This window comes from Dreissena polymorpha, chromosome 8 (assembly GCF_020536995.1).
Source record: "Dreissena polymorpha isolate Duluth1 chromosome 8, UMN_Dpol_1.0, whole genome shotgun sequence".
Taxonomy (NCBI): domain Eukaryota; kingdom Metazoa; phylum Mollusca; class Bivalvia; order Myida; family Dreissenidae; genus Dreissena; species Dreissena polymorpha.
In genome coordinates, this window is record NC_068362.1 from 98,770,503 (window position 1) to 98,798,480 (window position 27,978).

The 27,978-nt window shown below is 37.2% G+C and overlaps 1 protein-coding gene and 1 long non-coding RNA gene across 4 annotated transcripts; both read left to right on the top strand.

Moving 5' to 3' along the window:
• The first annotated feature begins 14 nt into the window (after positions 1–14).
• On the top strand, positions 15–27,626 carry LOC127841824 (uncharacterized). Of its 2 annotated transcripts, none has more exons than XM_052370938.1 (5): positions 15–677; positions 4,948–5,169; positions 16,501–16,547; positions 20,285–20,431; positions 24,432–27,626. In XM_052370938.1, the coding sequence occupies exons 1-5, from the start codon at positions 170–172 to the stop codon at positions 24,516–24,518; spliced, it is 1,011 nt and encodes a 336-aa protein (XP_052226898.1). In that variant the 5' UTR covers positions 15–169; the 3' UTR covers positions 24,519–27,626. The 2 variants fall into 2 exon arrangements, with proteins under 2 accessions (XP_052226898.1, XP_052226897.1); XM_052370937.1 differs by having other exon boundaries at positions 16–677; positions 4,948–5,814.
• On the top strand, positions 22,954–24,375 carry LOC127841830 (uncharacterized). 2 transcript variants are annotated; one of them, XR_008031349.1, is made up of 4 exons: positions 22,954–22,992; positions 23,265–23,308; positions 23,445–23,488; positions 23,625–23,674. It is a non-coding gene; the product is annotated as an uncharacterized LOC127841830 (long non-coding RNA). The 2 variants fall into 2 exon arrangements; XR_008031348.1 differs by lacking the exons at positions 23,265–23,308; positions 23,445–23,488; positions 23,625–23,674 and adding exons at positions 23,085–23,128; positions 23,357–23,444; positions 23,805–24,375 and having other exon boundaries at positions 22,955–22,992.
• Positions 27,627–27,978: the final 352 nt, after the last annotated feature.

The window sequence follows — 27,978 nt, forward strand, 5'->3', positions numbered from 1 at the left end:
GAAAATCAACGAAAAATAGCAACCAGACACATCACGTTACCATGGTCTCATGTAAATAAGATGGCGGCCTACAGCTGATTGAAACAAACCTCAGCTGTTTTAGTGACAGCTGAAAATTTATCTTAAATTCTGCTTAGGAAAATAAATCAAATGCATATGAAATTACATAATGTACTCCCATCAGGTCCATGCGTTTACCGGCGCCTATGATTTATCACGACTTGGACGATCTTTAACAAGGATACCAATCATTGAAAGGACTTCACCAATTTCACTTTCGACTTCTCGTTCTAAATCGCCATCCGCATTGAGGCATGCACAGTCCACTGGTGTACCAGATATGAGCATAACCTTTAAAGAAGTATACAAGGAATATGTGTATGATTTAAAAGATCAACGTAAAGAGAATACTTTTCACCGGGGACACACCCATGTTCCTAAAACGCAAAATGAACGCATTTCTGACACTTTTTCAGTTGGTGAAAAACTGCTTAACTCATCTGACAACACAAGGCCAAAGTCACGAGCAAAGACAACTCTGACTTTTGGCGATCTGCAGAGAACACTGCTAGAGGATGGTTCATCCCTTTACTCAAGTTCAGATGCCGGGCACAAAAATAATTCCGAATTTGAAACAAGCGATGCAGGGAACTCTGCATCAATACCATACAAGAAAGGTATGTTTAATACTAAGGTGAACAACCAGTGTTGTTTTTTTGTTGAAATTCAGACTGCCCCATTCCCAATAAAAAAAGTATATATTTTCCCAAAATGGAAACTTTTAATTCAATATTAAAGTCCCCCCAGTCACCCCCCAACAAAATATTTTTTTAAGATCTCAAAATTTAGTTCATCCAGCTCGATAAGTAGAACCATAGTAAATATAATACTGAAAGCACTTTAATTGTCAATTTTGAAGCAATTGTTACCAAAACGACAACAACACTAATTTTCCATTTAATGTAAAAAGGCCGTGATTTTTCCCACAGCTGGAAGTAACGTACCCTGGATAGTATTTTTTTAGGAGCCCAATATATTCAAATAAATATATAATCATGTTTAATGAGAAAAAAAATATACATCTTCATCTACATGATACTGCTATACAATCATATGAACGATTATCAGAAGCAGGCGCGTTGTCAGAAAATAGCTGTTAATAGTATGTGAAGTGCAATTATCTAGGTGCAGATAAAAAGATAAAAGAAGCTACAAGATAAAAGGTTAAAATCAGAGTAGACTTAAAACTGGTGGAAAGGATGCAGCTGCCCAGTAAAGATACCTAAAGTGGGACTAGCTTGTAAGGACACAGGCAGGCCATTCCACTGACGAATACTACGTGGGAAAAATGAATTGGAGTGATACTGTGTCCTTGAGTATGGTACCAGGTAGTTCAGATTTCTGGTGGATGTCAGGTGGTGATGGTCAACCCACACAAGATTATTTTGGATTTTGTATAATAGGATGACATTACTGATGTTTCGACACTGTTCTAAAGTTTGCCATTGGAGATTATTTAGCATTTGGGAGACACTACTGGTGTAATTGTAGTCATTACAGACATACCTGGCAGCTGATCTTTGGACTTGTTCGATTTTGTAGATTAGATATTTTTGCCAAGGATGCCAAACAGTGGAGCAGTATTCTAACTGTGACCTTACATAAGTTTTGTAGGCAGTCTCTTTAACCTTTTTATTTGAAGTTTTGATATTTCTTTTGATGAATCTGAGTGAATTGCTGGCCGTAGATGTTATATTGTTTATGTGATTGGTCCGTGACAGGTCGTTACTTATGGTGACACCTAAATATTTTGCAGCCTCTGTGGTCTTAAGTTCAATGCCATGAAGTTTGTATGGAAAAAGGACAGGATGTTTCTTGCGGCTGATTCTAAGAATTTCACATTTGTCGGGGTTAAATTCCATGGACCAATCGGATTCCCAGTTTTCAAGATTTAAGAGATCATTTTGGAGGGTTTGTGCGTCTTGGGTCGATTTAACTGTTAGATAAACTATGGTATCATCTGCGAAGAGTTTTACCTTGCTCTTAACACTGTCAGGGAGGTCGTTTATGTATGAGAGGAATAGGCAAGATCCAAGGACCGAGCCTTGGGGGACGCCAGATAAGACGGGGAGGTTGTCAGAGTTATGGCCCTCGACGGCAACCTGCTGGGTTTGCCTGTAAAGGAATGACCTGATCAAACTAATGGTCTCGGTGTTTATGCCTAGTCTATGTAATTTTAGGAGAAGTTTGTGATGATCGACTTTATCAAAAGCTTTGCTGAAGTCCATAACTATAATATCATTTTGTTGACCTTGTTTTAGATTGTCATAGACTTCCTGGGAAAAACTAACGAGCTGGGTTTCACAGCTGTGTTTTGACCTGGAACCGTGTTGGAATGGACTTAAGATATGATGTTCATCATAAAAAGACATGATATGTGAGACTAGTATGTGCTCCATAAGCTTAGAGGCAATACAGGTTAGGGAAATAGGTCTGTAGTTACAGGGTTTACATTTAGGGCCCTTCTTGTACACCGGAGCAATGACTGCATGCTTCCAGTCATTGGGGACAATACCTGATTTCAGAGAAATTCTGAAGATATGGGTCAGGACAGGGGTTATTTCATGGTAAAGTTCTTTTAATAACCTTGGGGATATCTGGTCAGGTCCTGAGGCTTTACTGGGGTTTAAACCTTTAAGGAGTTTCCGTACTCCATCCTCGATGATAGTGATATTTTGCATCTTTGGATGATTTTGTGGGGTGAGAATTTGTTTACAGGACTGAGAGAGACTTAGAGGCTGTGGACGAGAGAAGACTGACTCAAACTGTTTGTTTAATATGTTTGCCTTAGTCTTTGGATCCGTAAAAGTTTGACCATCACTCTTTAGGGGGGCTACTCCACAATTTTCTGTATTATTTGACTTGACTAAAGAATAAAATTTCTTATTTACCCCTGGTTGTGAGTCATTTGAGAAAATAACCTTGTCTAAATACAACCAGTAGGAGTTTCTAATTTGCTTTTGGATTTGGCCTCTAAGCTTCTTTAATTTTTGTAGTAGGTCAGGTGAGTTGGTTGTTGACTTCTTAAGTTTGGAGAACAGTCGATTACGTTTTCTAATTTGGCGTATGATGGAAGGATTTATCCAGGGCAGGTCATGACGTACCTTAGTTTGTTTTGATGGGATATGGATGGAGCTAAGGTGCGTAAGTTCATTCTTAAAGGACAACCAAGCAGAGTTCGGGTCAGAGTAATTACATGCTAGAAAGGATTTTGCGTATTTATTAAAGTCATTTTTGAGGCTTGACCAATCAGCTTTCCTATAACTTTTGACTTCTCTGACAGTTTGTAGGGGACAGCCTCTATTAACCTTCATCTCATGAAATACAATGTCGTGATCTGATGAGCCCAGTGGGGGCAATGTAGTGGTGCTATGGACTTGAGCGGGCATATTTGTGAAGAAAAGATCTAGGGTGTTATTGCCTCTAGTGGGGCATATTTGTGATGAAAAGATCTAGGGTGTTATTGCCTGTAGTGGGGGAAGTGACCATTTGTTGGAGATTTAGGTCTTATAGATTTTCCAGTAGGGAGATATAGATATTCCTATGCCTGCAGCCTTCTATAATGGATTCTGTTGTCCAATTTATACTGGGCATGTTGAAGTCACCCAAGATTCAGATTGAGCTATTCCTGGGAATCTTTCTTACCGTTGACCATAAATCATTGTGGGACTCCTCATCGTTCTTGTGAGGTTTGTAAAAGGAAGAGATATATATGTCTCTGATACCTTTAAGGGAGTTCTTTGCCCAGATTGCATTACTATTAGAGTTAAGGTCGGAAATTGACAAAGAGCCATGAAAAAAAAAACACCCTCTGATATTGGAATCATAACAAGGTCATTAACTAGAATTTATCATAGACCTGTCTTCATGGGCCGCAAAAAAGTCAAAAATAGCTTTAGTCCAAAGCATCCCTTGATCCTCCTATGGGCAATTGGACAACCTTTCAAAAAAAGTTAACTTTAAAAAAATCTGTCCAGCTAGTAACTCACAGTCGGTCGATAACCAAGCAATATTTCCAGTCCGTTTGTCAACCCGAATGAATCTTCGACAGACTTTCAAACAATATTTTTTAGTTTTTGCCCCTTAATTGATAGCTCGCGTCCTATGCCTTTAAAACAACGAGGGGTGTCAAATAATGCATGCATATGCAACCACTTTTTCATGGCTCTTTGTCAATTTTTTCTCTCATTAAACATGATTTTATATATTTATTTGAATATATTGGGCTCCTAAAAAACAAATAAAAAAAATACTATCCTGGGTACGTTACTTCCACCTGTGATTTTTTCCAGTCCTAAGGGACCCGGCCATTAAAAAACTCTCATAACACTTTTTTATGCACACAGCTTAATAATATAATTATACAGTTATCAGTTATAATCAGTTATAAAAGATGATAATGCCTTTAAGTTTTTTAGCCAAAATAATATTTTGTGGTGATTTTTCCGACACTCATTTTTTTTTAGATAATTGCATTTTTACCAAATACCCTGCCATATTAGTTATAGTATAAATTAAATTTCTATATGTTTCCCTTTCAGCTGTTAGGTGAAACCATTGTATATTACCAGTATACATACTTAATAACCCAATAATGAAAATGTAATGGTCCATAATGCCTTAAGGCATTTGTCAGCCAGGTTCTACAACCTAAATCTGGTTGTAAAACAGATGATAGAAGTGCCACAAGATATGCCCAGGGTAGAATTCTGTAGACATAGATTTGTAAAATTAAAATTAGATTGATTTATTATGGACAGAAACCAGTATGTCAAAAAATAAAGTCATACAAAATAATTATTTTAGCTAAAAACGAGGTTGTCCGAAATATTAGACTGTCTGAAAACTTAGAGTAAATGCTGCATTTCTTTTAATTCATTATTTCAGATAAAAAATCTAGGAAACGGTCTAATTCTGTGATGAAGAAAAAGAAAAGCAAACATGGAAGAGTGGTGTCTGTCTCTACCGGAATTCAAGCCCATTATGATCGACAATCATCTGTCCCAGCCATAAACCGACCAGCAAACAACCCTGTGAAACCCAGTAGAGTAGCTAGTGAACCTCCCAGTAAGGGTTCTCACATGTCAGTGGTATCTGAGGCAATGCAAGGTATTGGCAGCACCAAACAACACACTGCACAGTCCATCGTTACAGTGGACACCATCAGTATGCCTGTGCACCCCATGTATCCATCTCGCCCATCAAAAAGTGCTAATTCCCATTCCGATTTGCTGTTCACAAACAGTTACTTACAGTCAAATCATCTTAACGACCCTGAATATTTAGAAAGCAGTTTAACTTTGCAAGCCCAAATTAAACCAATTATTTTATTTAAAATGGAAGGCTCATCTAGGGTAAAATCAGCTGCTAGCAGAAAATCCGAAGCGTCCAGCTCTGTTGTCAGTAAGCAAACATTAGTAGAACACAGTTCACAGCATAACACATATTTCGAACTGGCAGTGAATGCTGTACCATGTAGTGTACAGCAACAAACTAACAGAACTAGATTAAAATACAATCATAATGATTCTCATGAAATTGGACCAACCGAGCACCATACGAAAAATGAATTATCCAAAGAATCCGTTCTAGCCTCTATCTATGGGCCTGTCTTTAACACTGCCAATAAAACTGCTGCCCAGGCAGATGAGCTCAAGAAAGTAAAAAAGATCTATCTGTCAGAGAAGCAGTCCGGTGTGATAAAAGACAAAGGAATGGAGTACCCCTGTGCCCCACCCACCACGCCTGCACCAGGTAGTTTATCGTGCTTTCTTAATGAGACTTCCTTTGGGAAAACGGGACTTGATGCATATGCATAAAGTTTTAGATTAACCTATGCAGTGTGCAGGGACAACACTTTTTGCCTCAACTGGATTTTTGCTAAGAAGAGACCAATACCATGGAATGTAGAGTTTAGTTTCTGATCAGCCTGTGTGGACTGCACAGGCTCAGCCTGTGTGGACTGTACCGGCTAATCTCAGACAACACAAGTATTTACTGGACTGGGAGGAAGTGTTTAAGGGACTTGTTCACAAATATTTTGGCTTTTTTTGTATATTGGTCATTAAATTCTGTAAATTGATAAATGTTAAGATTTTAATGAAAGATCGGAAATATAAGAAATTAATAAAAATTTAAATAAGAACAACTCTAGGACAACCCCAAGTAGGCTAAAACAGCTTACCTTTGGATTAAAAAGTTATTGCCTTAACCACCTGACAATCTGGGCTGTCAAATTGGATTTAAACAATAATCATTTATATAAGCAATCAATTTGTCATGAAATAAACATATTATTCAATCATTTCGCGTTTGTAACTCTTTATAATTGTATTAGCATGAACCAATGATTTTTCAAACATAAATAATTGATGTAAAATGCTTGCAGGAATAAAACTAAAGGTTTAAGAAGGCATTTTCTTTTTGTTTTAAAGGATTTCTTGGAAAATTATATTTTTTAAGAATTTTTTGGCAACAAGGGGTAACGCATTTAAAAAAAATGTAATTAATTTTCTGACAAAAAAATGGTACCATGAGTAGCATGAAACAATAATTTTTTTAAACATATGTAATTGATGAAAAATGATTGCAAAAATAATATCTAGGGTCTAATAAAGCATTTTTTATTTTATTTTAATAGGTTACTCTGAAAATTCTATTTTTCATGATTTTTTTTTTGCAACCAGGGGTTATGACATTTAAAAAATGTTATTGGATTTTAAGACCAAAACTGGTACTATGATAATACTATGATGCACTTCACCAAAAGTTTTATCAGATATTCGTAATAGTTTCCAATATAATTGAGTGACTGAACAATGGGGATGAATGAATATATCGGATGGAACGAACACTTGACTACACTTGAATTATGATTTATTTTTCAATATTTTATGCACTTAAGTTTAGCCTTAATGCGTATTTATAAGCATTTATAGACAGTGTCCCTCCTCAAAATCAAGGAATTATTACTTGTTATTCATTTGTGTAATGGTATACAATAATTTTGTGGTAGAATATTTGAGAAAAACATTAGAAACAAAACTTGGCAGTGATGAAATTTTCCATATGGTAACAGAAATTACCAATCGTCGGTTTCCGAAAAACAATACGTGGCGGTTTCCAAAAATATGATGGTTGTGCCCAAAGATTTTGGTGTAAATGAACATTACTGTTTTATATTTTAATTATTTCGATTCTCATTTGATTAATAGGTGATTTCAAGGCTGATAAACTTGAAATATGCTAGCTATTTTTTCGTTTGCATATGTCTGTCGATACATCTGTACAATCGGTAATTTCCGTAACCACACGTTAAATTATAGCAGACACAAGTTTAAATAAAAATTCTTATGTTTTACACAAATATTCTACCTCTTTCTTGCTAAAAACTAATTCATGAATGATTTAAAGTAATATTGCATCGTTTTCAGCCAGGAACACTGTCTATGACCGCAAAAAAAACATAAAAAACTTTTTGAGTTACGATATTTACTTTCTAAATAGCTTGCATGCGGCATGGCATTGCATGTTCCACAAGATAAATATCTCGACTTTATTCATTGGATGATTTCGGACTGTTTCATCCAATCAGAAAATAGCTTTGAAACGTAATTTAGACCCATGTTAAGCGAGAAAATTAAGTACCACTTTTTATACACTGCCAAATTGTGACATAACGAGTTGCCTCCCTTGTTGGTTCATGTTAATTGTATGATATTTTGATGAGTACTCATAAATATATATATGACTGCTTAGTAAGCGTCTATGTGATTTATTTTGGTATTTTGCTTGCTTATTACGAGTTTTTTTCACCTATTGAATCTTTGGTAAAAAAAGCAAAAATGTCCACTATCCACTATCTGTGTGAACAAGACCCTTTAACATGTTAAATCAAGCCAGTCATAATACAACATAATTTATGCCAAATATGTTTAAAAAAAGCACCAAACCTTTCATTTACATGGCAAGATACATAATACTTGTGCACTGTTAGTGAACAATTTGCTTTACTTTGTTTGCCTGTTTCGTTTATTGCCTGCACATTGAAGTGTTTGGTTGATTGCTTGCAAATAAAAGATAATTATTATTTATTTATTTAAAAAAAAATTTTTTTAATTTTTATTGCTAGACAAGCCTTATTTTATTTTTTTCTAGTAAATGTCACTGTTTATAATAATCTATATCCAGTCCAGCTGTATGGAAACATTACTTCTTTATTTACTCAGCACACTTAAGGTACTGCTTAACTGTTCTTATATAAAAAGGGACCTAATCACAGTTTGGTAAATTGACAAAATAAACATTATTTCAGATTTGCAAATTTTGGTTGTGTTTTTGTTATTTGCGAGGACACAGTAATACTGTACATTAACCATGCTAAAAAATATCCATTATATACATCCTTTGACGTTTTAAAAACCTGAAAAAAATAAAGGGTTACATTTAAACACGAAACTATTTAATAATTTGGAGACATCTGTTATTGTTATATTTTGTGAACTTACCTGGATTTTTTATAAAACAAGTATTAAGTACACCATAAACTATATAAAATTATGGATGGAGGAGTGCTTTAAGAGCTAGACGTTTGCTTGAAGGGTCAGTAGTTCGATCCCAGGTGTGGATAACTTTTTTTTTCTTTTCTTTTTTAACATTCAGTTGTTTAATTCTTTTTTTATACTTACTTACTTACTTAGTCCTCTTCGCCCCAGTCAGAGTATTGGGCCTTTACCACAGCTCTCCATCTGGTTCGGTCCATGGCCCGGGCTTTTGCTCCTCCCCATGACATCCTTATCTTTTGAAGCTCAGTGTCCAGTGTTCTGCGCCAGGAGTTTGTAGGCCTACCTTTTCTTCTTTGTCCTTGAGGGTTCCAATCCAGGGCTTGCCTTGCTATGTTGGGCTTGGTTCTTCGCAGTATGTGTCTGATCCATCTCCACTTCTTCTGTAGTATGGAGTTCGTAACTGGTTGCTGCCCTGTTCTTGCCCATAGGTCCTGGTTTGAAATCTTCTATGGCCATCTTATCCTTAGGATCTGCCTAAGACATTTGTTGATGAATACTTGCAGACTCTGGTCCAGGCGTCTAGTCCTTTGCCAGGTTTCAGCGCCATAAATGAGGAGGACTGTCTTGACATTGGTATTAAAGAGCATGATCTTTGTTTTCCAGTGGATGTTCCGACTGTTCCACACTGGTCTCATTGTCACAAATGCGTGGCGTGCTTTCCCTATTCTGGCCTTGATGTCCTCTTCTGTACCTCCTGTCTTGCTGACAATGCTGCCCAGGTATGTGAAGTTGTCAACATCTTCAATGGCTTGCCCTTCTATGTGGATGCCTTGTCTGCTGCCTGGATTGATGCTGAGGCATTTTTTGTTTTGCTGATGTTGACCTCTAGCCCTGTTGATCTGGCTATTTCCTGCAGTTTCTCTGTTTTCTGCTGCATGTGGGCGCAAGTGTGAGACAGGAGCCCGATGTCATCGGCGTAATCAAGGTCTTCCAGCTTGCTCTGAAGGGTCCACTGTATTCCTCTTGGTGTATCCAGTGTTGTTTTTATTACCCAGTCAATGACTAGCGAGAAAATCATAGGAGAGAGAAGGCAGCCCCGTCTGACCCCAGTGCATACTTTGAAAGGCTCGGAGAGGTCCATGTCGTTGATGACCTGGATGAGGTTGTTGTTGTACAGGCTCCGAATTATGTTCACCATCTTGCTTGGGATGCCGTAGTGCATCAGTATTTTCCAGATCGTGTGTCTGTCCACTGTGTCAAACGCCTTCTTGAAATCATTGAAGTCGACATACAGCAGACAGTTCCATTCAATGGATTGCTCGATGATGATACGGAGCGTTGCAATCTGGTCTGCACATGTCATCTTCCTGCTCTGAAGCCTGCTTGCTCTTCTCTAAGAAGATCGTTGACTTCTGCTTTTATTGTCTCTAAAATGATCCTCGATAGTACCTTGCTGGGCATGGATAGCAGCTGGATACCTTGCCAATTGTTGCAGTCGCTCAGGTTGCCTTTCTTTGGAAGCTTCACAAGATATCCAGTCTGCCACTCAACAGGAACTTCTTCTGTGTCCCAGATCTGTTGGATGAGGTCAAACATGATGTCAGAAGTGACGTCTGTTGATGCCTTCATCGCTTCTGGTGAAATTTTGTCAGGCCCTGGGGCTTTCCTGTTCTTAATCTTTTCGATGGCTTGTGTGATTTCCTGTTTGGTTATTGGTCCTGTGTTAATTGCCAGGTTAAGACCCTCTTTAATGGTGGGGGGTTGCGTAACTGGTGTCCCGTTCAAGAGTTCCCCAAAGTGCTCCTTCCACCTTTTCAGCTGGTCTTCTGGCTTGGACAGGATGTTTACATTTCGGTCTTTCACTGGTGTGTTTGAGTTGAGTTGAGTTGCCACCTGCTAGCTGGCGAGTTATCTGGTATAGGGTAGCCATGTCATTTTGTTGTGCATCTTTTTCTGCTTCAACTGCTAGGTGGTCAATCAGTGTCCGTTTGCATCTCTTTTTAACCTACTTTTGTAAGTTTCTATATTCGCTCTGGACTCTCTGTGTCTGTTCTCTGGTTTTGGCTTGGAGAAGCCTTTGACAGATTGTTCGTTTTGTCTCGATCTTATTGATGGTACTGTCAGAGATCCAAGTCTTGTGGGTTCGAGTTCGGAAGCCGAGCCTTTCTTCACAGACAGATGTGAAGGTGTTCTTTACCTGTTCCCATTTCTTCTCCAACGAGTCAGCATCTGCATCTGCCAGTGCTTCAAATTTGTTTCTCAGACTGATGGAGAACTCTTCCTTGTCCTGAGGCGTCTTCAGTTTGGTGATATCAAAGCGTGGACTCTTGGTGTTCCCTTGCTTTCTTACCCTTGCAATTCTGACCTGAAGCTTTGCTATGAGATGTTCATGATCTGAGCCAATCTCTGCTCCTCGATAAGCTCTGACATCACGGAGGATTTTCCTCCATCTTCACGAGATAGCCAAATGGTCAATCTGGTTTTTCACTGACTTGTCTGGTGATGTCCATGTAACTTTGTGAATGTCTTTGTGGGCAAATATGGTGCCACCTATGACAAGGTCATTCAGTCCACAAAAGTCAGTGAATAACTCTCTGTTCTCATTGATATCTCCAACTCCCTCCTTTCCCATGATGAGCTCCTTTCCTGTGTTGTTACAACCTACCTTGGCGTTCATGTCTCCCATGACTATAGTGATGTCGCGCTTTGGGACTTTATCTAGGACGCTCTGGAGGTGGCCATAGAAATCTTCCTTGGTGTTGTCATCTGCCTGGTTTGTAGAGGCGTAGCACTGAATTATGGTCACTTCCTGGAACTTTGAGTTGAACATGGCTTCCAAGATCCTGTCATTGATTGGTTCCCATTCAAGAAGGCTCTTGTGAGCAGTTTTTGTTAGTGGCAGTCCAACCCCGTTGTGGTGATTGTCTTCTTCATTTTGTGGTCCAGAGAACAGGAGGGTGTTGCCAGTGGCTAGCATGACTTTTCCAGCTGTTGTCCATCTAACTTCACTCAAGCCCATGATGTCTAGGCGGAACTTATCCATTTTTCTGGCCAAGTGAGCTGCCCTTCCTGATTCATATCATGTTTGCACATTCCAAAATCCTATCCGTGAGACGTTCTTGGAGAAGAGTAGGTTTGTCCGCATATTTCTCTGTTTCATACACTCTCCCCCGGGTCGATACCGTAAACCCTTATTTTGTGTTGCTGTAGTTCGGGTTTCTGTAGCGTATTTTGTTTTCCATGGTCGGGGTGCTGGCCCTACGCACAACCCTCCTCCTTTTTCATCCAGGCTTGGGATCGGCATTGGCTGAGTTATTCTTTTTTTATACTGAAGCTTTTAAGTTCAGATTTTACATTTATTAACTTAAAGCATTAAAGGGGCCTTTTCACAGATTTTGGCATGTATTGAAGTTTGTCATTAAATGCTTTATATTGATAAATTAAAAAAAATTGGACCTCAAAATTCCAGTAAAAAACAAGAATACATTTTTTTTTAAAGTAACCCTCAACTGGGCTCGAACCTCTGACCCCTTGAGTCATGGATGTAAAAGTCTTCCGCTAAGACCACTTGGCCATCCAGGCTCATGCTATTTGAGAATGTATTTTTTACTTTATATAAGTAATCCTCGTAGTTTCACAAAATATAATAACAACAACAGAACTTTCCAAATTATTAAATCGTTTCGCGTTGCAACGCTTTATAATATTCAGGTTTTCAAATCGTCAAAAGATGCATATAATGGATATTTTAGAGCATGGTTAATGTTCAGTATTACTATTTCCTCACAAATGTCATAACTGAAACGAAAATTTGCGAATCTTGAACAACTTTTTCTAATTTTCTCAATTTACCAAAATGAAAAGGCCCCTTTGAATAACAAATTAAAAACATTCCAAAATTTGTGAACAAGTCCCTTATTAAAAGAATGGCAATAACTTTCAGTATTTTTTTTTAAATTATTTATTATTCCCCCCTTCAAAGAAGAGAGGGGTATATTGTTTTGCACATGTCGGTCCATATGTCCGTATGTCTGTCCACCAGTTGGTTTCCGGATGATAACTCAAGAACGCTAAGGCCTAGGATCATGAAACTTCTTAGGTACATTAATCATGACTCGCAGATGACCCCTATTGACTTTGAGGACACTAGGTCAAAGGTCAAGGTTACGGTGACCCGAAATAGTAAAATGGTTTCTGGATGATAACTCAAGAGCGCTTATGCCTAGGATCATGAAACTTCATAGGTACATTGATCATGACTCGCAGATGACCACTTTTGATTTTGAGGTCACGGTGACCCCAAATATTCAATTTGGTTTCCGGATGATAACTCAAGAACGCTTATGCCTAGGATCATGAAACTTCATAGATACATTGATCATGACTCGCAGATGACCCCTATTGATTTTCAGCTCACTAGGTCAAAGGTCAAGGTGACCCGAAATAGTAAAATTGTTTCCAAATGATAACTCAAGAATGCTTATGCCTAGGATCATGAAACTTCATAGATACATTGATCATAAATCGCAGATGACCCCTATTGATTTTCAGGTCACTAGGTCAAAGGTCAAGGTCACGGTGACCCGAAATAGTAAAATGGTTTCCGGATGATAACTCAAGAAAGCTTATGTATAGGATCATGAAACTTCATAGGTACATTGATCATGACTCGCAGATGATCACTATTGATTTGCAGGTCACTAGGTCAAAGGTCAAGGTCACGCTGACCTGAAATAGCAAAATGGTTTCCTGTTGATAACTCAAGAACACTTATGCCTAGGATCATGAAACTTTATAGGTACATTGATCATGACTCGCAGATGACCCCTAATGGTTTTCAGGTCACTATATCAAAGGTCAAGGTGACTCAACTTAGAAAAATGGATTCCGGATGACAACTCAAGAACGCTTATGCCTAGGATCATGAAACTTGATAGGTACATTGATCATGACTCGCAGATGACCCCTATTGACTTTCAGGTCACTAGGTCAAAGGTCAAGGTCACGGTGACTTGACACAGTAAAATGGTTTCCAGATGATAACACAAGAAAGCTTACGCCTAGGATCATGAAACTTCATAGGTACATTGATCGTGACTCGCAGATGACTCCTATTAATTTTCAGGTCACTAGGTCAAAGGTCAAGGTCACAGTGCCAAAAAACGTATTCTCACAATGGCTGCCACTACAACTGACAGCCCATATGGGGGGCATGCATGTTTTCAAAACAGCCCTTGTATTACATAAGCTTGTGCCATAATGTAAAACAATATAAACATATGTCTATTATATAATGTATATTTAACCCTTTCCCACTCAGAACCAAAGTGAAAATGGCTATATATGTGCAAACAGCATAAAACCAAAACAGCCTGCGAGTAACTCACAGTCTGTTCAGTTTTTCTGTTTGCTTATCATGAGTATCTAAGGGTTGGAAATGAAGCCTTTAAAACATGAATCTTGTAAGAAAGGTCTTTAATAAAATGTAACTTTCTAAGGAACTGCAAATGCGTCAAAATACGTTTCTAAGTGGTAAAGGGTTAATATTTGACCGGTAGCCGTCCAATTTGAGTCTTGTTCTCATCGGTGTGTAATGCTTATATTTGACAGCATGCGCAAAGCGGGAACATAGAAAGCGCGTTGGCAATATTTTCATTGACATATATATGTTAGCCACAAAATGTGAAATAATGTTCTATGTGACTCAGTCTGTATCCAATGTTTTACTTGATGGACAATTTTTTGCTATTTTTTACTACATAACTTAGCATTGGTTTTACTATTAGCATAGTAAAAACACACTTAAATCCTGTTTATATCAGATATCTTTTTAAGAAATCAGTCAAGCATACTATATTATACATGTACCTTTTATTATTGATATTGATAAGGTAGTGCAAATAGCTTTTCTCTGTTCAAACAAGCTTTTATGCTCACATTGTTGAGGATTTAATTTTTAGATTTCACAAAATCTATAAAGGTATTTTGTCACTTTTATTTTACCTTTTTTAAAATTTTCTGTTTCTGTTTAGTTATTATTTTCAAAATTGTGCTTTAAATTGGTTTTCAAACTTTTTTACAAGGTGCATTAATTTGCTAGCTTTTTAGTTTGTTATTGCTTGTTTGATATATGTTTTAGACAAAAAAGACATTACCGGTAATGCCAGGGGTTTTTTTTACTAAGAAAGTGACGCCGATATTCGGCGTCTTCCCCTACCAGAATTTTTCCCCTCAAAATACAATTTCCCCACCAAAAATATCATTTTTCACCTAAATATAATATTTTCTCTCAAAGAAATGTTTATTTTTCCTTTGGGCATTCGACAATTATCCAATTTGCACCATGTACAACGATCTTTCTCTCTCTCTCCAGACGAACACAAAAAATCTGGGAATCCCAGTTATTCTAAATATAGCTCTTAAATAACGTTATGTAAACTGGGCAACTAATCGTAATAATCATGTGACTATTTAACTGGATACCGGTCTTGCGCGAGAAGGGTGTTTCGTCAATAAATTACCAGAAACCAGTCGAATTTTCATCCGGGCTATGTGCAAGCCAAGATATAAACGTGAAAACAGAAAAAAATGTCTCACAATTGGCGTTCTTACACAAACAAAATAAAAAATTCGGACTCGGAAGATACTGAACGCATCAAGGCATTTTTTAAGAAAGAATCATCGAAAACCGTTATAACCCATCAGGATTCTGAGGTAATCAACATCGAACATTGTGAAAGTGAAAGTAGACAATCGGCAGCTGCTGCTTCTTTCCCTTCCAATACTGTAGCAGATCAAGATCGTCAACCCATTCATCATGAAATTGAAATCACAAAATTGACATCGTCCCCCGGCCCAAGTACAGAAATATAGTTGAAAACATTTCCCATAATTAGATCTACACCTGCAACTTAATTAAGGACTTTGACTTTAATACGTGTTAAATGTGTTTTAGAACAAAAAGGACAGAGACAAGCCTCTTTTGATGAGTTATAGACATTGAAATGAACAGTTTTTATTTTTTCCCCTAATATGTCTCTTTCGCACTCTTTTTTCCCCTTTCACCCAGCGTCCAGAGTCTTCCCCTTTCTCTAAAAAAAACCCCTGAATGCAGTCGAATTTTTTTGCCCTTTTACATTTTAACATATACACTGAAGTATAACTTGTTGAAGTTTGTTAAACTATTTATAAAACATGTATAAAGAGCTGTTAAACAATGAACACAACAATTATTTGGTTTATACCATAATGATAATTATGACAGCAATTACCTCTCTTTACAATTACATGTATTTTAAACAGGTAACCAAACATTCATTGACAGTGACTGTGCTTTAATTTGACTTTGTTGATGACTACCATAAAACCTTTATATATGTCAGAAAACCCTGGAATTATACCACACATACTATTAACAATATTTTGCTAATGTCATGTTCTTTAATTTAAGGTATTAATTTCTTTGAGAATGAAAAAATCATATCCAAATTGTTTACCTCAAAAGCTGTTTCTAAGAGTATGAAACTGTTAATATACAATCATTATGTTTGGTGGGAAACAATAAACTAATGCATTGTAAAGGAAATGGATCAATATGATCATCGCTTTGTGAATAGGGGATTTAATACAAGTGCTTAAAGTGTAGTTCATTCCGCAAAGGCTAAGTGGTCAAGGACTGCACTTTCCGCCTAAACTGAATTTTTTCTAAGAAGATACTTTCTTTAAATCAAAAATAACAAATAAATCGGAAAGTGTCGTCCTTGATTGCAGACTGCACAGGCTAATCTGGGACGAAACTTTACGCACATGCATTAAGCCCCCTTTTTACAGAGCATGAATCATATACATTGTTTATTTTCAAGTGTTTTACTCATTGGTAAAGTTAAAAACATGCAAATTATTTCCAAAGTTACTAAAGTGAATGGTTGTATTTCAGATGTTCTTAGACGCCATGAATACGTGCCAAGCATGAGTGATATACGAGTAAGTTACTATTCAATACGAGGCGCGTCATGCGAACATGGGTCCTATGCCATATGCGGCTATTGTAACTACAGACCAGCCTTCGTGTTTGCACAGACAGGTCAGGGGCTACACTTCCCGCTAATGGGACCCCAAAATCTTGTCCAGCTGTACAGCCTAGAGGTAACACCTGACCAGTATGTGCAACTGTGCAGGCTGATCTGGAGCTATGTGCTGGCCGCATATGGCTTTAGACCCATTTTCACATGATGCAGCTTGTATATAGCGCAATTCCACATATTTTGCAGTCTTATATGTTTTATTATGTAAATATTATGTGGTGCACCTCGATGCTTATTAGGTAGATTTTTTTTAAACCACACTATCATAAATAATTGCACTATATGCTAGCTCACTTCATGCAGATTTTAAGCAGCTGTGTTTCTTTCGGTATAGTTTGGAACCAATTAAAATCACATCAACAGTAACAATACTTACACAATTCATGTACATTGTATTTAAAAATCTTACACTAAAATCACAGCACTTAATAAGTTACTTGCAGGCTGTTCTGGTTTTATGCTGTTTGCACAAAGCCATATACACTTTGCGTCTGAGTGGGAAAGGTTAACAAATCAAAAGACATTGTTGGAACTCACAGTATAAAGTCCGGTTTCACAACATACTGTAGGTGACGGAACTGGCTGACAAAGTTTTATTTGGATATATATTGATGAGCCTACCAATGAAATTACATTTTACATTACGATATTCTTCAAATGTATGGGAAGCAACAATCATTTTAGTTGATATTGATAAATATGATAAATGTGAATGGATAAAAAAAAATATAACAAAGGGAACACTGCCTTTACTGTTACTGTTTTGAAAATGTTCTGAATTTGCTTGCAGCAATGGACAGGGAAATCTTGTTAATTATTCTAACAACAAAATTTGCTTGCCGTATCTCCCATAGTAAATTGAAAAGCATAGCGTATTTTAGTGAACAAAAATTGGTTTCCATCTATTCCATAAAGGTTTATCAATTAGATCTATTGAACATCATACTATATGGGACATGCTCTGTGAAAAAGGGTTTAATGCATGTGCATAAAACTCTTTGTGCAGTCTGCACAGGCTAATCAGGGACAACACTTTTGGTCTAAACTGGATTTTTGCTCAGACAATACTTTCTTTAAACGGAAAATGTCATAAAAGCGGAAAGTGTCGTGCCTGATTAGCCTCAAGGGAACTGCACAGGCTAATCTGTGACTACTCTTTACACACATGCATTAAACCCCCTTTTCACAGAGCGAGGCCCTAATACCTTTGTAACCATATGAGCCTGTTAATGGGAAACCAGGGGACCGTTTCAAGATACATAATTGCTAAAGTCAATATCATATGATTATCAATTTTCAGTACTTTATTAATTTCATTGGCATCTCTAACGACGTATACACTTGATGAGCATGGCGAGTTAGTTCGTCTTCTTATTTCAATTACAAAATTCTCTCATAAGTTAAAATTGTCGTACTATCGTTTATTAAACAGCCTCCTGGGCTTAATTCAAGTGGGTTAAAGTGTCATCCAAGATTAGCATGTGCAATGTATGTACATGTATCATGTTCGTTTTTTTAGTGATATTAAATAAAAAAAAAATAAAAAAAATTAGCATGTGCATACTGCCTAAACTGGATTTCCGTCAGTAGAGACTTCCATTGATTGAAAATTCCATACTAGCGGAAAGTGTTTCCCTGAGTGCACAGGCTAATCTGGGAAGACACTTTATACTGCACAGGTTAATGTGGGAAGACACTTTATACTGCACAGGTTAATGTGGGAAGACACTTTATACTGCACAGGTTAATGTGGGAAGACACTTTATACTGCACAGGTTAATGTGGGAAGACACTGTTTGCACAGGTTAATGTGGGAAGACACTGTTTGCACAGGTTAATCTGGGAAGACACTGTTTGCACAGGTTAATCTGGGAAGACACTGTTTGCACAGGTTAATGTGGGAAGACACTGTTTGCACAGGTTTATCTGGGAAGACACTGTTTGCACAGGTTAATGTGGGAAGACACTGTTTCCACAGGTTAATCTGGGAAGACACTGCAGGGCCCTCAATCTATCAAATCTGCCGCCGAATTTCGGTGGCAGTCCCCCACATGAAAAGTATACTTTTTCCCCTTTTGGAGGGAAAAATTCCCCCTAAAAAAAAAAAAAAAAAAAAGATAATTTTTTTTTTTTTTTTTTTTTTAAATAGAAAGATATGTCTCATGATTATTATATCTCAAATCTATTTCAATTTAATCTTTTCAAACATATTAAATTATGAAAAATGCAATATAGTGCAAACATGTACAAATGAAATAATGAGAGATTAAGTAAAAAATCCCCCAAAAAGGGAAACACCGCGAAAATTCCCCCTCCTAAGGGCTGCGGACCCCTTCCCCCAAAGTAGTGTGACGGCCCTGCACTGTTTGCACAGGTTAATCTGGGAAGACACTGTTTGCACAGGTTAATGTGGGAAGACACTGTTTGCACAGGTTAATGTGGGAAGACACTGTTTGCACAGTTTAATGTGGGAAGACACTGTTTGCCTAGGTTAATGTGGGGAGACACTGTTTGCCTAGGTTAATCTGGGAAGACACTGTTTGCACAGGTTAATGTGGGAAGACACTGTTTGCACAGGTTAATCTGGGAAGACACTGTTTGCACAGGTTAATCTGGGAAGACACTGTTTGCACAGGTTAATGTGGAAAGACACTGTTTGCACAGGTTAATCTGGGAAGACATTGTTTGCACAGGTTAATCTGGGAAGACACTGTTTGCACAGGTTAATCTGGAAAAACACTGTTTGCACAGGTTAATCTGGGAAAACACTGTTTGCACAGGTTAATCTGGGAAGACACTGTTTGCACAGGTTAATCTGGGAAGACACTGTTTGCACAGGCTAATCTGGGAAGACACTGTTTGCACAGGTTAATGTGGGCAGACACTGTTTGCACAGGTTAATCTGGGAAGACTGTTTGCACAGGTTAATCTGGGAAGACACTGTTTGCACAGGTTAATGCAAGGCTCGTATTCATTCCATCTCACTGTTTACTGACATCTAATGAATACATCTCACTGTTAACTGACATCTAATGAATACATCTCACTGTTTACTGACATCTAATGAATACATCTCACTGTTTACTGACATCTAATGAATCCATCTCACTGTTTACTGACATCTAATGAATACATCTCACTGTTTACTGACATCTAATGAATACAGCTCACTGTTTACTGATATCTAATGAATACATCTCACTGTTTACTGACATCTAATGAATACAGCTCACTGTTTACTGACATCCAATGAAATCATCTCACTGTTTACTGACATCTAATGAATACATCTCACTGTTTACTGACATCTAATGAATACAGCTCACTGTTTACTGACATCTAATGAATCCATCTCACTGTTTACTGACATCTAATGAATACAGCTCACTGTTTACTGACATCTAATGAATACAGCTCACTGTTTACTGACATCTAATGAATCCATCTCACTGTTAACTGACATCTAATGAATACAGCTCACTGTTTACTGACATATTATGAATACAGGTCACTGTTTACTGACATCTAATGAATCCATCTCACTGTTTACTGACATCTTATGAATACATCTCACTGTTTACTGACATCTAATGAATACAGCTCACTGTTTACTGACATCTTTGGCAAACATTTCAGTCCCAGAGAGCTGTTAAAAGCCGTCTTCAGGCTTTGGAGAAAGATGCAACAAAGAAGCGCGAGAAACAGAAAGAGAGCAATGTGAAAAATGAAAAACAGCTCCAGAAAGATCGTGAAAAACAGCTGAAGATAAGACAACGTCGTGAGGTACATTCTAAATTTATCCTGTTTTTCCTTTTTAACAAAAGAAGTAAATATTGTCGGAAACATTTTTACCATATTAAAATGATTTCACAGGTTCCAGAGGCTTCAAACTCCAGTTTGAAGTATGTTCAAATAAAGGGCCTTTGTACCCTTTTGAAATTTAACATATAATCTACAGTTGACAGGTTTCAGCTCATCAAATTGAGATCTTTCCATCAAAATTCAAATGAAAATACATGTCACCAAGACTCCACCCCCCATGGGACTAAAAATACCAAAATGAATTCCACTTCATCTCAAGATGAGATATTGTTATCCATGTATCATTTAATGAGGGCCTTTTTTCCTGCTTAAGCAACGGCCTTATAAGAGCCCCAAGAGAAAGGCCCCAAAGAGACCTCCTGTAAAATGATGCAATTTTCCCCAAATTTCAAAAAACTTTGTGATAAAATTTCCAATTTAGCAGTTTTAATGTCCCCCACCACTATAGTGGGGGACATTTTTGTTTTTGCCCTGTCTGTTGGTTGGTTGGTTGGTTTGTTGGTTTGTTTGCCCCAACTTTAACATTTTGCCATAACTTTTGCAATATTGTAGATAGCAACTTGATATTTGGCATGCATGTGTATCTCATGGAGCTGCCCATTTTGAGTGGTGAAAGGTCAAGGTCATCCTTCAAGGTCAAAGGTCAAATATACAGCTTCAAAGCAGCGCAGAAGGGGACAAAGTGTTAACACAAAACACAGAAGGCCAGGCCCTTTCCCTAAATCAAGAAAAAAGCCCTATTAATACATCAATACTATGTGTGTTGTCCTACCTTTGGTATGCATATGGTATGGCTGGGGTCAGGATGATGTTTAGTAAATAAGAAAACTTGTTTATGCTCAAATCTTCAATAATAAATTGAGGATTTGAGATGCAACTCTATATATGTGTCACGTTCTGAGAAAACTGGGCATAATGCATGTGCGTAAAGTGTCGTCCCAGATTAGCCTGTGCAGTCCGCTAATCAGGGATGACACTTTCCGCTTTAATGGTATTTTTTGTTTAAAGGAAGTCCCTTTTTACCAAAAATCTAGTTTTAGTGGTAAGTGTCATCCCATAATAGCCTGTGCGGACTGCACAGGCTATTTGGGACAACACTTAACGCACATGCATTCAGACCAGTTTTCTCAAAACGCGACACATATTAATACCAAATATCCAGGTCTTGCTTGGGTTGCATGTTCACTGCATGAGGTCAGAGTCAAGGTCACAGTTACTTGGGTTGCATGTTCACTGCATGAGGTCAGAGTCAAGGTCACAGTTACTTGGGTTGCATGTTCACTGCATGAGGTCAGAGTCAAGGTCACAGTTACTTGGGTTGCATGTTCACTGCATGAGGTCAGAGTCAAGGTCACAGTTACTTGGGTTGCATGTTCACTGCATGAGGTCAGAGTCAAGGTCACAGTTACTTGGGTTGCATGTTCACTGCATGAGGTCAGAGTCAAGGTCACAGTTACTTGGGTTGCATGTTCACTGCATTAGGTCAGAGTCAAGGTCACAGTTACTTGGGTTGCATGTTCACTGCATGAGGTCAGAGTCAAGGTCTTACTTGGGTTGCATGTTCACTGCATGAGGTCAGAGTCAAGGTCTTACTTGGGTTGCATGTTCACTGCATGAGGTCAGAGTCAAGGTCTTACTTGGGTTGCATGTTCACTGCATGAGGTCAGAGTCAAGGTCTTACTTGGGTTGCATGTTCACTGCATGAGGTCAGAGTCAAGGTCACAGTTACTTGGGTTGCATGTTCACTGCATGAGGTCAGAGTCAAGGTCTTACTTGGGTTGCATGTTCACTGCATGAGGTCAGAGTCAAGGTCTTGCTTGGGTTGCATGTTCACTGCCTGAGGTCAGAGTCAAGGTCTTACTTGGGTTGCATGTTCACTGCATGAGGTCAGAGTCAAGGTCACAGTTACTTGGGTTGCATGTTCACTGCATGAGGTCAGAGTCAAGGTCTTACTTGGGTTGCATGTTCACTGCATGAGGTCAGAGTCAAGGTCTTACTAGGGTTGCATGTTCACTGCATGAGGTCAGAGTCAAGGTCACAGTTACTTGGGTTGCATGTTCACTGCATGAGGTCAGAGTCAAGGTCTTACTTGGGTTGCATGTTCACTGCATGAGGTCAGAGTCAAGGTCACAGTTACTAGGGTTGCATGTTCACTGCATGAGGTCAGAGTCAAGGTCACAGTTACTTGGGTTGCATGTTCACTGCATGAGGTCAGAGTCAAGGTCACAGTTACTTGGGTTGCATGTTCACTGCATGAGGTCAGAGTCAAGGTCTTACTAGGGTTGCATGTTCACTGCATGAGGTCAGAGTCAAGGTCTTACTAGGGTTGCATGTTCACTGCCTGAGGTCAGAGTCAAGGTCTTGCTTGGGTTGCATGTTCACTGCCTGAGGTCAGAGTCAAGGTCTTACTTGGGTTGCATGTTCACTGCCTGAGGTCAGAGTCAAGGTCTTACTTGGGTAGCATGTTCACTGCATGAGGTCAGAGTCAAGGTCTTGCTTGGGTTGCATGTTCACTGCATGAGGTCAGAGTCAAGGTCACAGTTACTTGGGTTGCATGTTCACTGCATGAGGTCAGAGTCAAGGTCTTACTTGGGTTGCATGTTCACTGCATGAGGTCAGAGTCAAGGTCTTACTTGGGTTGCATGTTCACTGCATGAGGTCAGAGTCAAGGTCACAGTTACTTGGGTTGCATGTTCACTGCATGAGGTCAGAGTCAAGGTCTTACTTGGGTTGCATGTTCACTGCCTGAGGTCAGAGTCAAGGTCTTACTTTGGTTGCATGTTCACTGCATGAGGTCAGAGTCAAGGTCTTGCTTGGGTTGCATGTTCACTGCATGAGGTCAGAGTCAAGGTCACAGTTACTTGGGTTGCATGTTCACTGCATGAGGTCAGAGTCAAGGTCTTACTTGGGTTGCATGTTCACTGCATGAGGTCAGAGTCAAGGTCTTACTTGGGTTGCATGTTCACTGCATGAGGTCAGAGTCAAGGTCTTGCTTGGGTTGCATGTTCACTGCATGAGGTCAGAGTCAAGGTCACAGTTACTTGGGTTGCATGTTCACTGCATGAGGTCAGAGTCAAGGTCTTACTTGGGTTGCATGTTCACTGCCTGAGGTCAGAGTCAAGGTCTTACTTGGGTTGCATGTTCACTGCATGAGGTCAGAGTCAAGGTCTTGCTTGGGTTGCATGTTCACTGCATGAGGTCAGAGTCAAGGTCACAGTTACTTGGGTTGCATGTTCACTGCATGAGGTCAGAGTCAAGGTCTTACTTGGGTTGCATGTTCACTGCATGAGGTCAGAGTCAAGGTCTTACTAGGGTTGCATGTTCACTGCATGAGGTCAGAGTCAAGGTCACAGTTACTTAAAATGGAAAATGGATTTAACTTTGAGCTCAACAATAATTTGAGTTGTTTTAATGCAACTACAAAACTAGATAAGTTTCATAAAAATGGTGTATGTGATTGCAGGTGGAATTAAGATTACCATTACAAAATATAGATAAAGGATTTCCACTCAATGACTCAACACCAAACTGAGCTATTGTATTGAAACTGTGCACAAAAATGCTTTATATCCAGATAAAGCATTGGATTGCATATGGGATGTGCAGGTCAATGTCATTGAAAGTAGATCTTGAAGTATTTTTTGTGCTTGAACTTAAAAACAAATTGACCAGCTACGAATATTAATGCAATTATATTTTTCTTATTGTTTGTGGTAGACCTTTCTGTAGACAGAAAAAGTAAAAATGCTTAAAAGAATACATGTTTATCATGTAAGGTAATTTACTACTAAATAATTTACTAAATTCAATAATGTAAACGCCTTTTCCTAAATAATACTTAATATATACAGCTGTATATCAATATGGAAAAGGAACAATACGGTTCAAATATAGAAACACAGTTTTATAATTTAAAATGTCAATATATTTCATACAGTTAAAAGTTTTTTTCTCGTTTCAGATTTATGCACTGAACAAAATAATGACGGAATTGGAGAACAAACGATTCATGGAGTTTTGTCAAGCACAAGGGCTTAATAGAGTATAGCATAAGCACAACTTAGATTTTTTTTTTAATTTTACAGTATTATTATTGTGTGTGGCCAGACTTTATTTACTTGTTATCATATAGTAATTATAGTTTGAATCAAATAGAAATACAAATACTCAGTCGTACAGAAATGATGTGTGTTAAATTAAATCTCCTCTAAATATCGATGTCAATTGTCATGACATTCCAGTATAAGAAAACCGCTTTCAACTAATATTATCCCCCGCCAAAGGCGGAGAGATATAGAATAGGCATTGTCAATCCGTCTGCCTGTCTGTCGCAAAATTGTTTAGGGCTATAACTCAGAAATTATTTAAGATATCAACATGAAACAACATTATATAAATACATATAAATGAGGGAAAGTGCCAAGCACAAGTACCATAATCGTGCACTTTCTTAAATAAGAGTTATTAAGAGTTATTGCCCTTTGTGTTGTTTTTGTATGATAAAACTTGTCAGGGCTATATCTCAGATACATGTACCATGCAAGATTTCAACATGAAACTCCATTGGTATATTAATATTAATGAGGAGAAGTGCCATGCTGAAGAACCATAACCGTTCACTTTCTTAAATAATAGTTAGTTTTGTATGATGAAACTTTTCAAGGCTATATCTCCGATACGCTACATGATTTCAACATGAAACTTCAAGGTTGTGCAGATATCAATAAGGAGATTTGCAATTTATAAAAACTATTATTCTACAATTAATTATTATCTATTAATTATTACCCAACAATTAATGATTATACTGTATATCCAGGCATTAGCATTAGTCCATAAACAATGTTTATTTGGTGCGGTATATCAATTCAACAAATTTGCTTGTAAAAACTGTCAATCATGTGTACATTACATAACTTTTTTTTACTTTATACATATTGCTTTTTAATAATAGAAATAAAAGGAACGCACTATACTTAATTTATTACTTTTTTTGAGCACTGTAATTAAGTGCAATTGTATGGGTATGTAAAGTGTTGTTTCGAAACAATCGCAACAACTATTGTATTCAAATCTCAATGCATTTTATACCTTTTGCTACCATTCCAAAAACATTTTTTTTATTAAAATAACCATATTTTATAAATGTTTGAAAATGTGAATGTCTTGTGAGATTATGGGAATAATAGCAGCACAGTTCATTTGTGCAAGCCCTCTTACAATGCATACTAATATATGAATTTTGTAAGGGTAAATTGGGGTTATAATTAGAATTGAGTCTTGGACATTGTATAATGATTTATTACATGATTGTCATTATATTACATATATACATTATTTGTATTATATGCGTGTCATCTGAGATACAAAAGTTGTTTTTATGCCCCCAGAAGGGTGGCATATAGCAGTTGAACTGTCAGTCTGTCTGTCTGTCAGTCTGTGCGTCCGTCCGAAAACTTTAACATTGGCCATAACTTTTGCAATATTGAAGATAGCAACTTGATGCTTGCCATGCATGTGTATCTCATGGAGCTGCACATTTGAGTGGTGAAAGGTTAAGGTCATCCTTCAAGGTTAAAGGTAAAAAACAAAATCCATGGGAAGTAACAAGCTTTAAAGGGAGATAATTTCTATTTTATATTATTTGACAGGTACAGATCATTTTCACAAGGAAAGAATTATTTTTTAAAGAGGTATAATTAAAAAAAAAATTATTTCAAAGCGGCGCAGTAGGGTGCATTGTGTTTCTCATAAACACATCTCTTGTTAGTAATTAATATTTTAGTCTCCAGTGAAACAGATATGTATGATTTTTTTTCTTACTGTATTTTGTAAATCTACTTGTATTCTTATCATGTTTTCGTATTATGCAATTCAAACAGTAAAGGACTTAGATATTTTAAACGAAACTTGACAAAATCAAGTGAAATATTATGGGGCCTTTTGAAAATCATTTACTTTTCGTAAAATAACTACTTTGACGTGGAAGTACCCATTATATTAACAGAATTGTTTGAAACGATTTTATACCTGCGTTTGTGTGTGTGTGTGTGTTTTTATCTATGCTTTGTAATGATATATCTAGTCACTTTTTTTCACAGGTGTTTTCATGTCTTGCTTCTTGTTCACATTTTCAAAGCTGCCTCTTATGTTTTGTATACTGAGTGTGTGTTAATAGTATATTTCATATGAACTACGCTCTGTGCAAAGGGGGTTTAATGCATGTGCAGGGTAAAGTGTCATCCCAGTCAATAACCTGTGCAGTCCGCACAGGCTATTCAGGGAAGACACTTTCCGCTTTTATGATAGTTTTCGTTTAAAGTCAGTATTTCTAAGCAAATATCCAGTATAGGCGGAAAGTGTCGTCACTGATGAGACTGTGCAGACAACACTTTACCCATTGAATTGAACACCCTTTTCACATAATGCCGCTCATATGCATTTTGAATTATGTTTTAAATAAGTGTTTAAAAACTTGCAATATAAGATACTGTTTAAATTGATTCAGCAAACAGTAAAAGAGATGTTTATTAACTAGTTTTAAAGCTTGACTATTCTGCAAGTGTTTCTTTATTGTTATTTTAGCTTTAATCACTTAAAGTAGTCGATTAGATTGTTTTAAGATTTGTAACATCTTTTTTAGCTAAACAAACCAAGTTTATCTTGTTTGGTTTTTTTGTAGGCATTAATTTTGTAGAATTCAAAATGAAATGTTCAAATAGCATATAAGCTTATATTTTATTGAATTATAAATGGCAGAAAATATGCATGTCATGTTAATGCTATAACACTATTATATAAGCTCAAATAAGAGTGTGTTAATGCTATTGATTTATGATAAAATCTCAATGCTTTTAATCAATATTTTAATGAATGTACGAATTCCTGTTTAATTAACTGGCTCTGCTATGTAGCACATCTTCCTTTCTTAGAATTTGTATAAGAGTTTTATTTTTATTTTATAGTTATTTGAGATATAATATATAAGTATTGTCTGTGATAGTGTTGCTTAGTGATCAATTGTGAATTGAGCTTTTATATATTTGTACTATTTTATACATGTGATTTTACAGTAATGTAATTTATTTACTGGTACTTGAATTTACTATATGATGTACTACAGAAATTGCAAAAGAATAAAAAACATGACATTGTTTGTGTTGTTTACAGTTTTACATTATATTTTATGTTTTCTGTCAAAACTACCGGTACTTATTGTCTGATATGATTTTTGAATGAAACTATCATTTGTATTGAGAAAGTACAAAATTGTCCTTCAATTAAACCATTCAATAAACGCATGCTAATTATTTTAACTCCTGTGATAAAAAATGGGTGTATAAATTCATACCAATGTCACTGTTACAGCTTATTAACATCAAGTTCTTATATTAATAGCTTAAAATATGTGTCTCATCAGTTTAGAATCATAGTCATTTTTGTATCGCTTTTTATCAGTCAAAAACGTGATTCTGTTACACAACAATTTAACTGTTTGGGTTATAAAG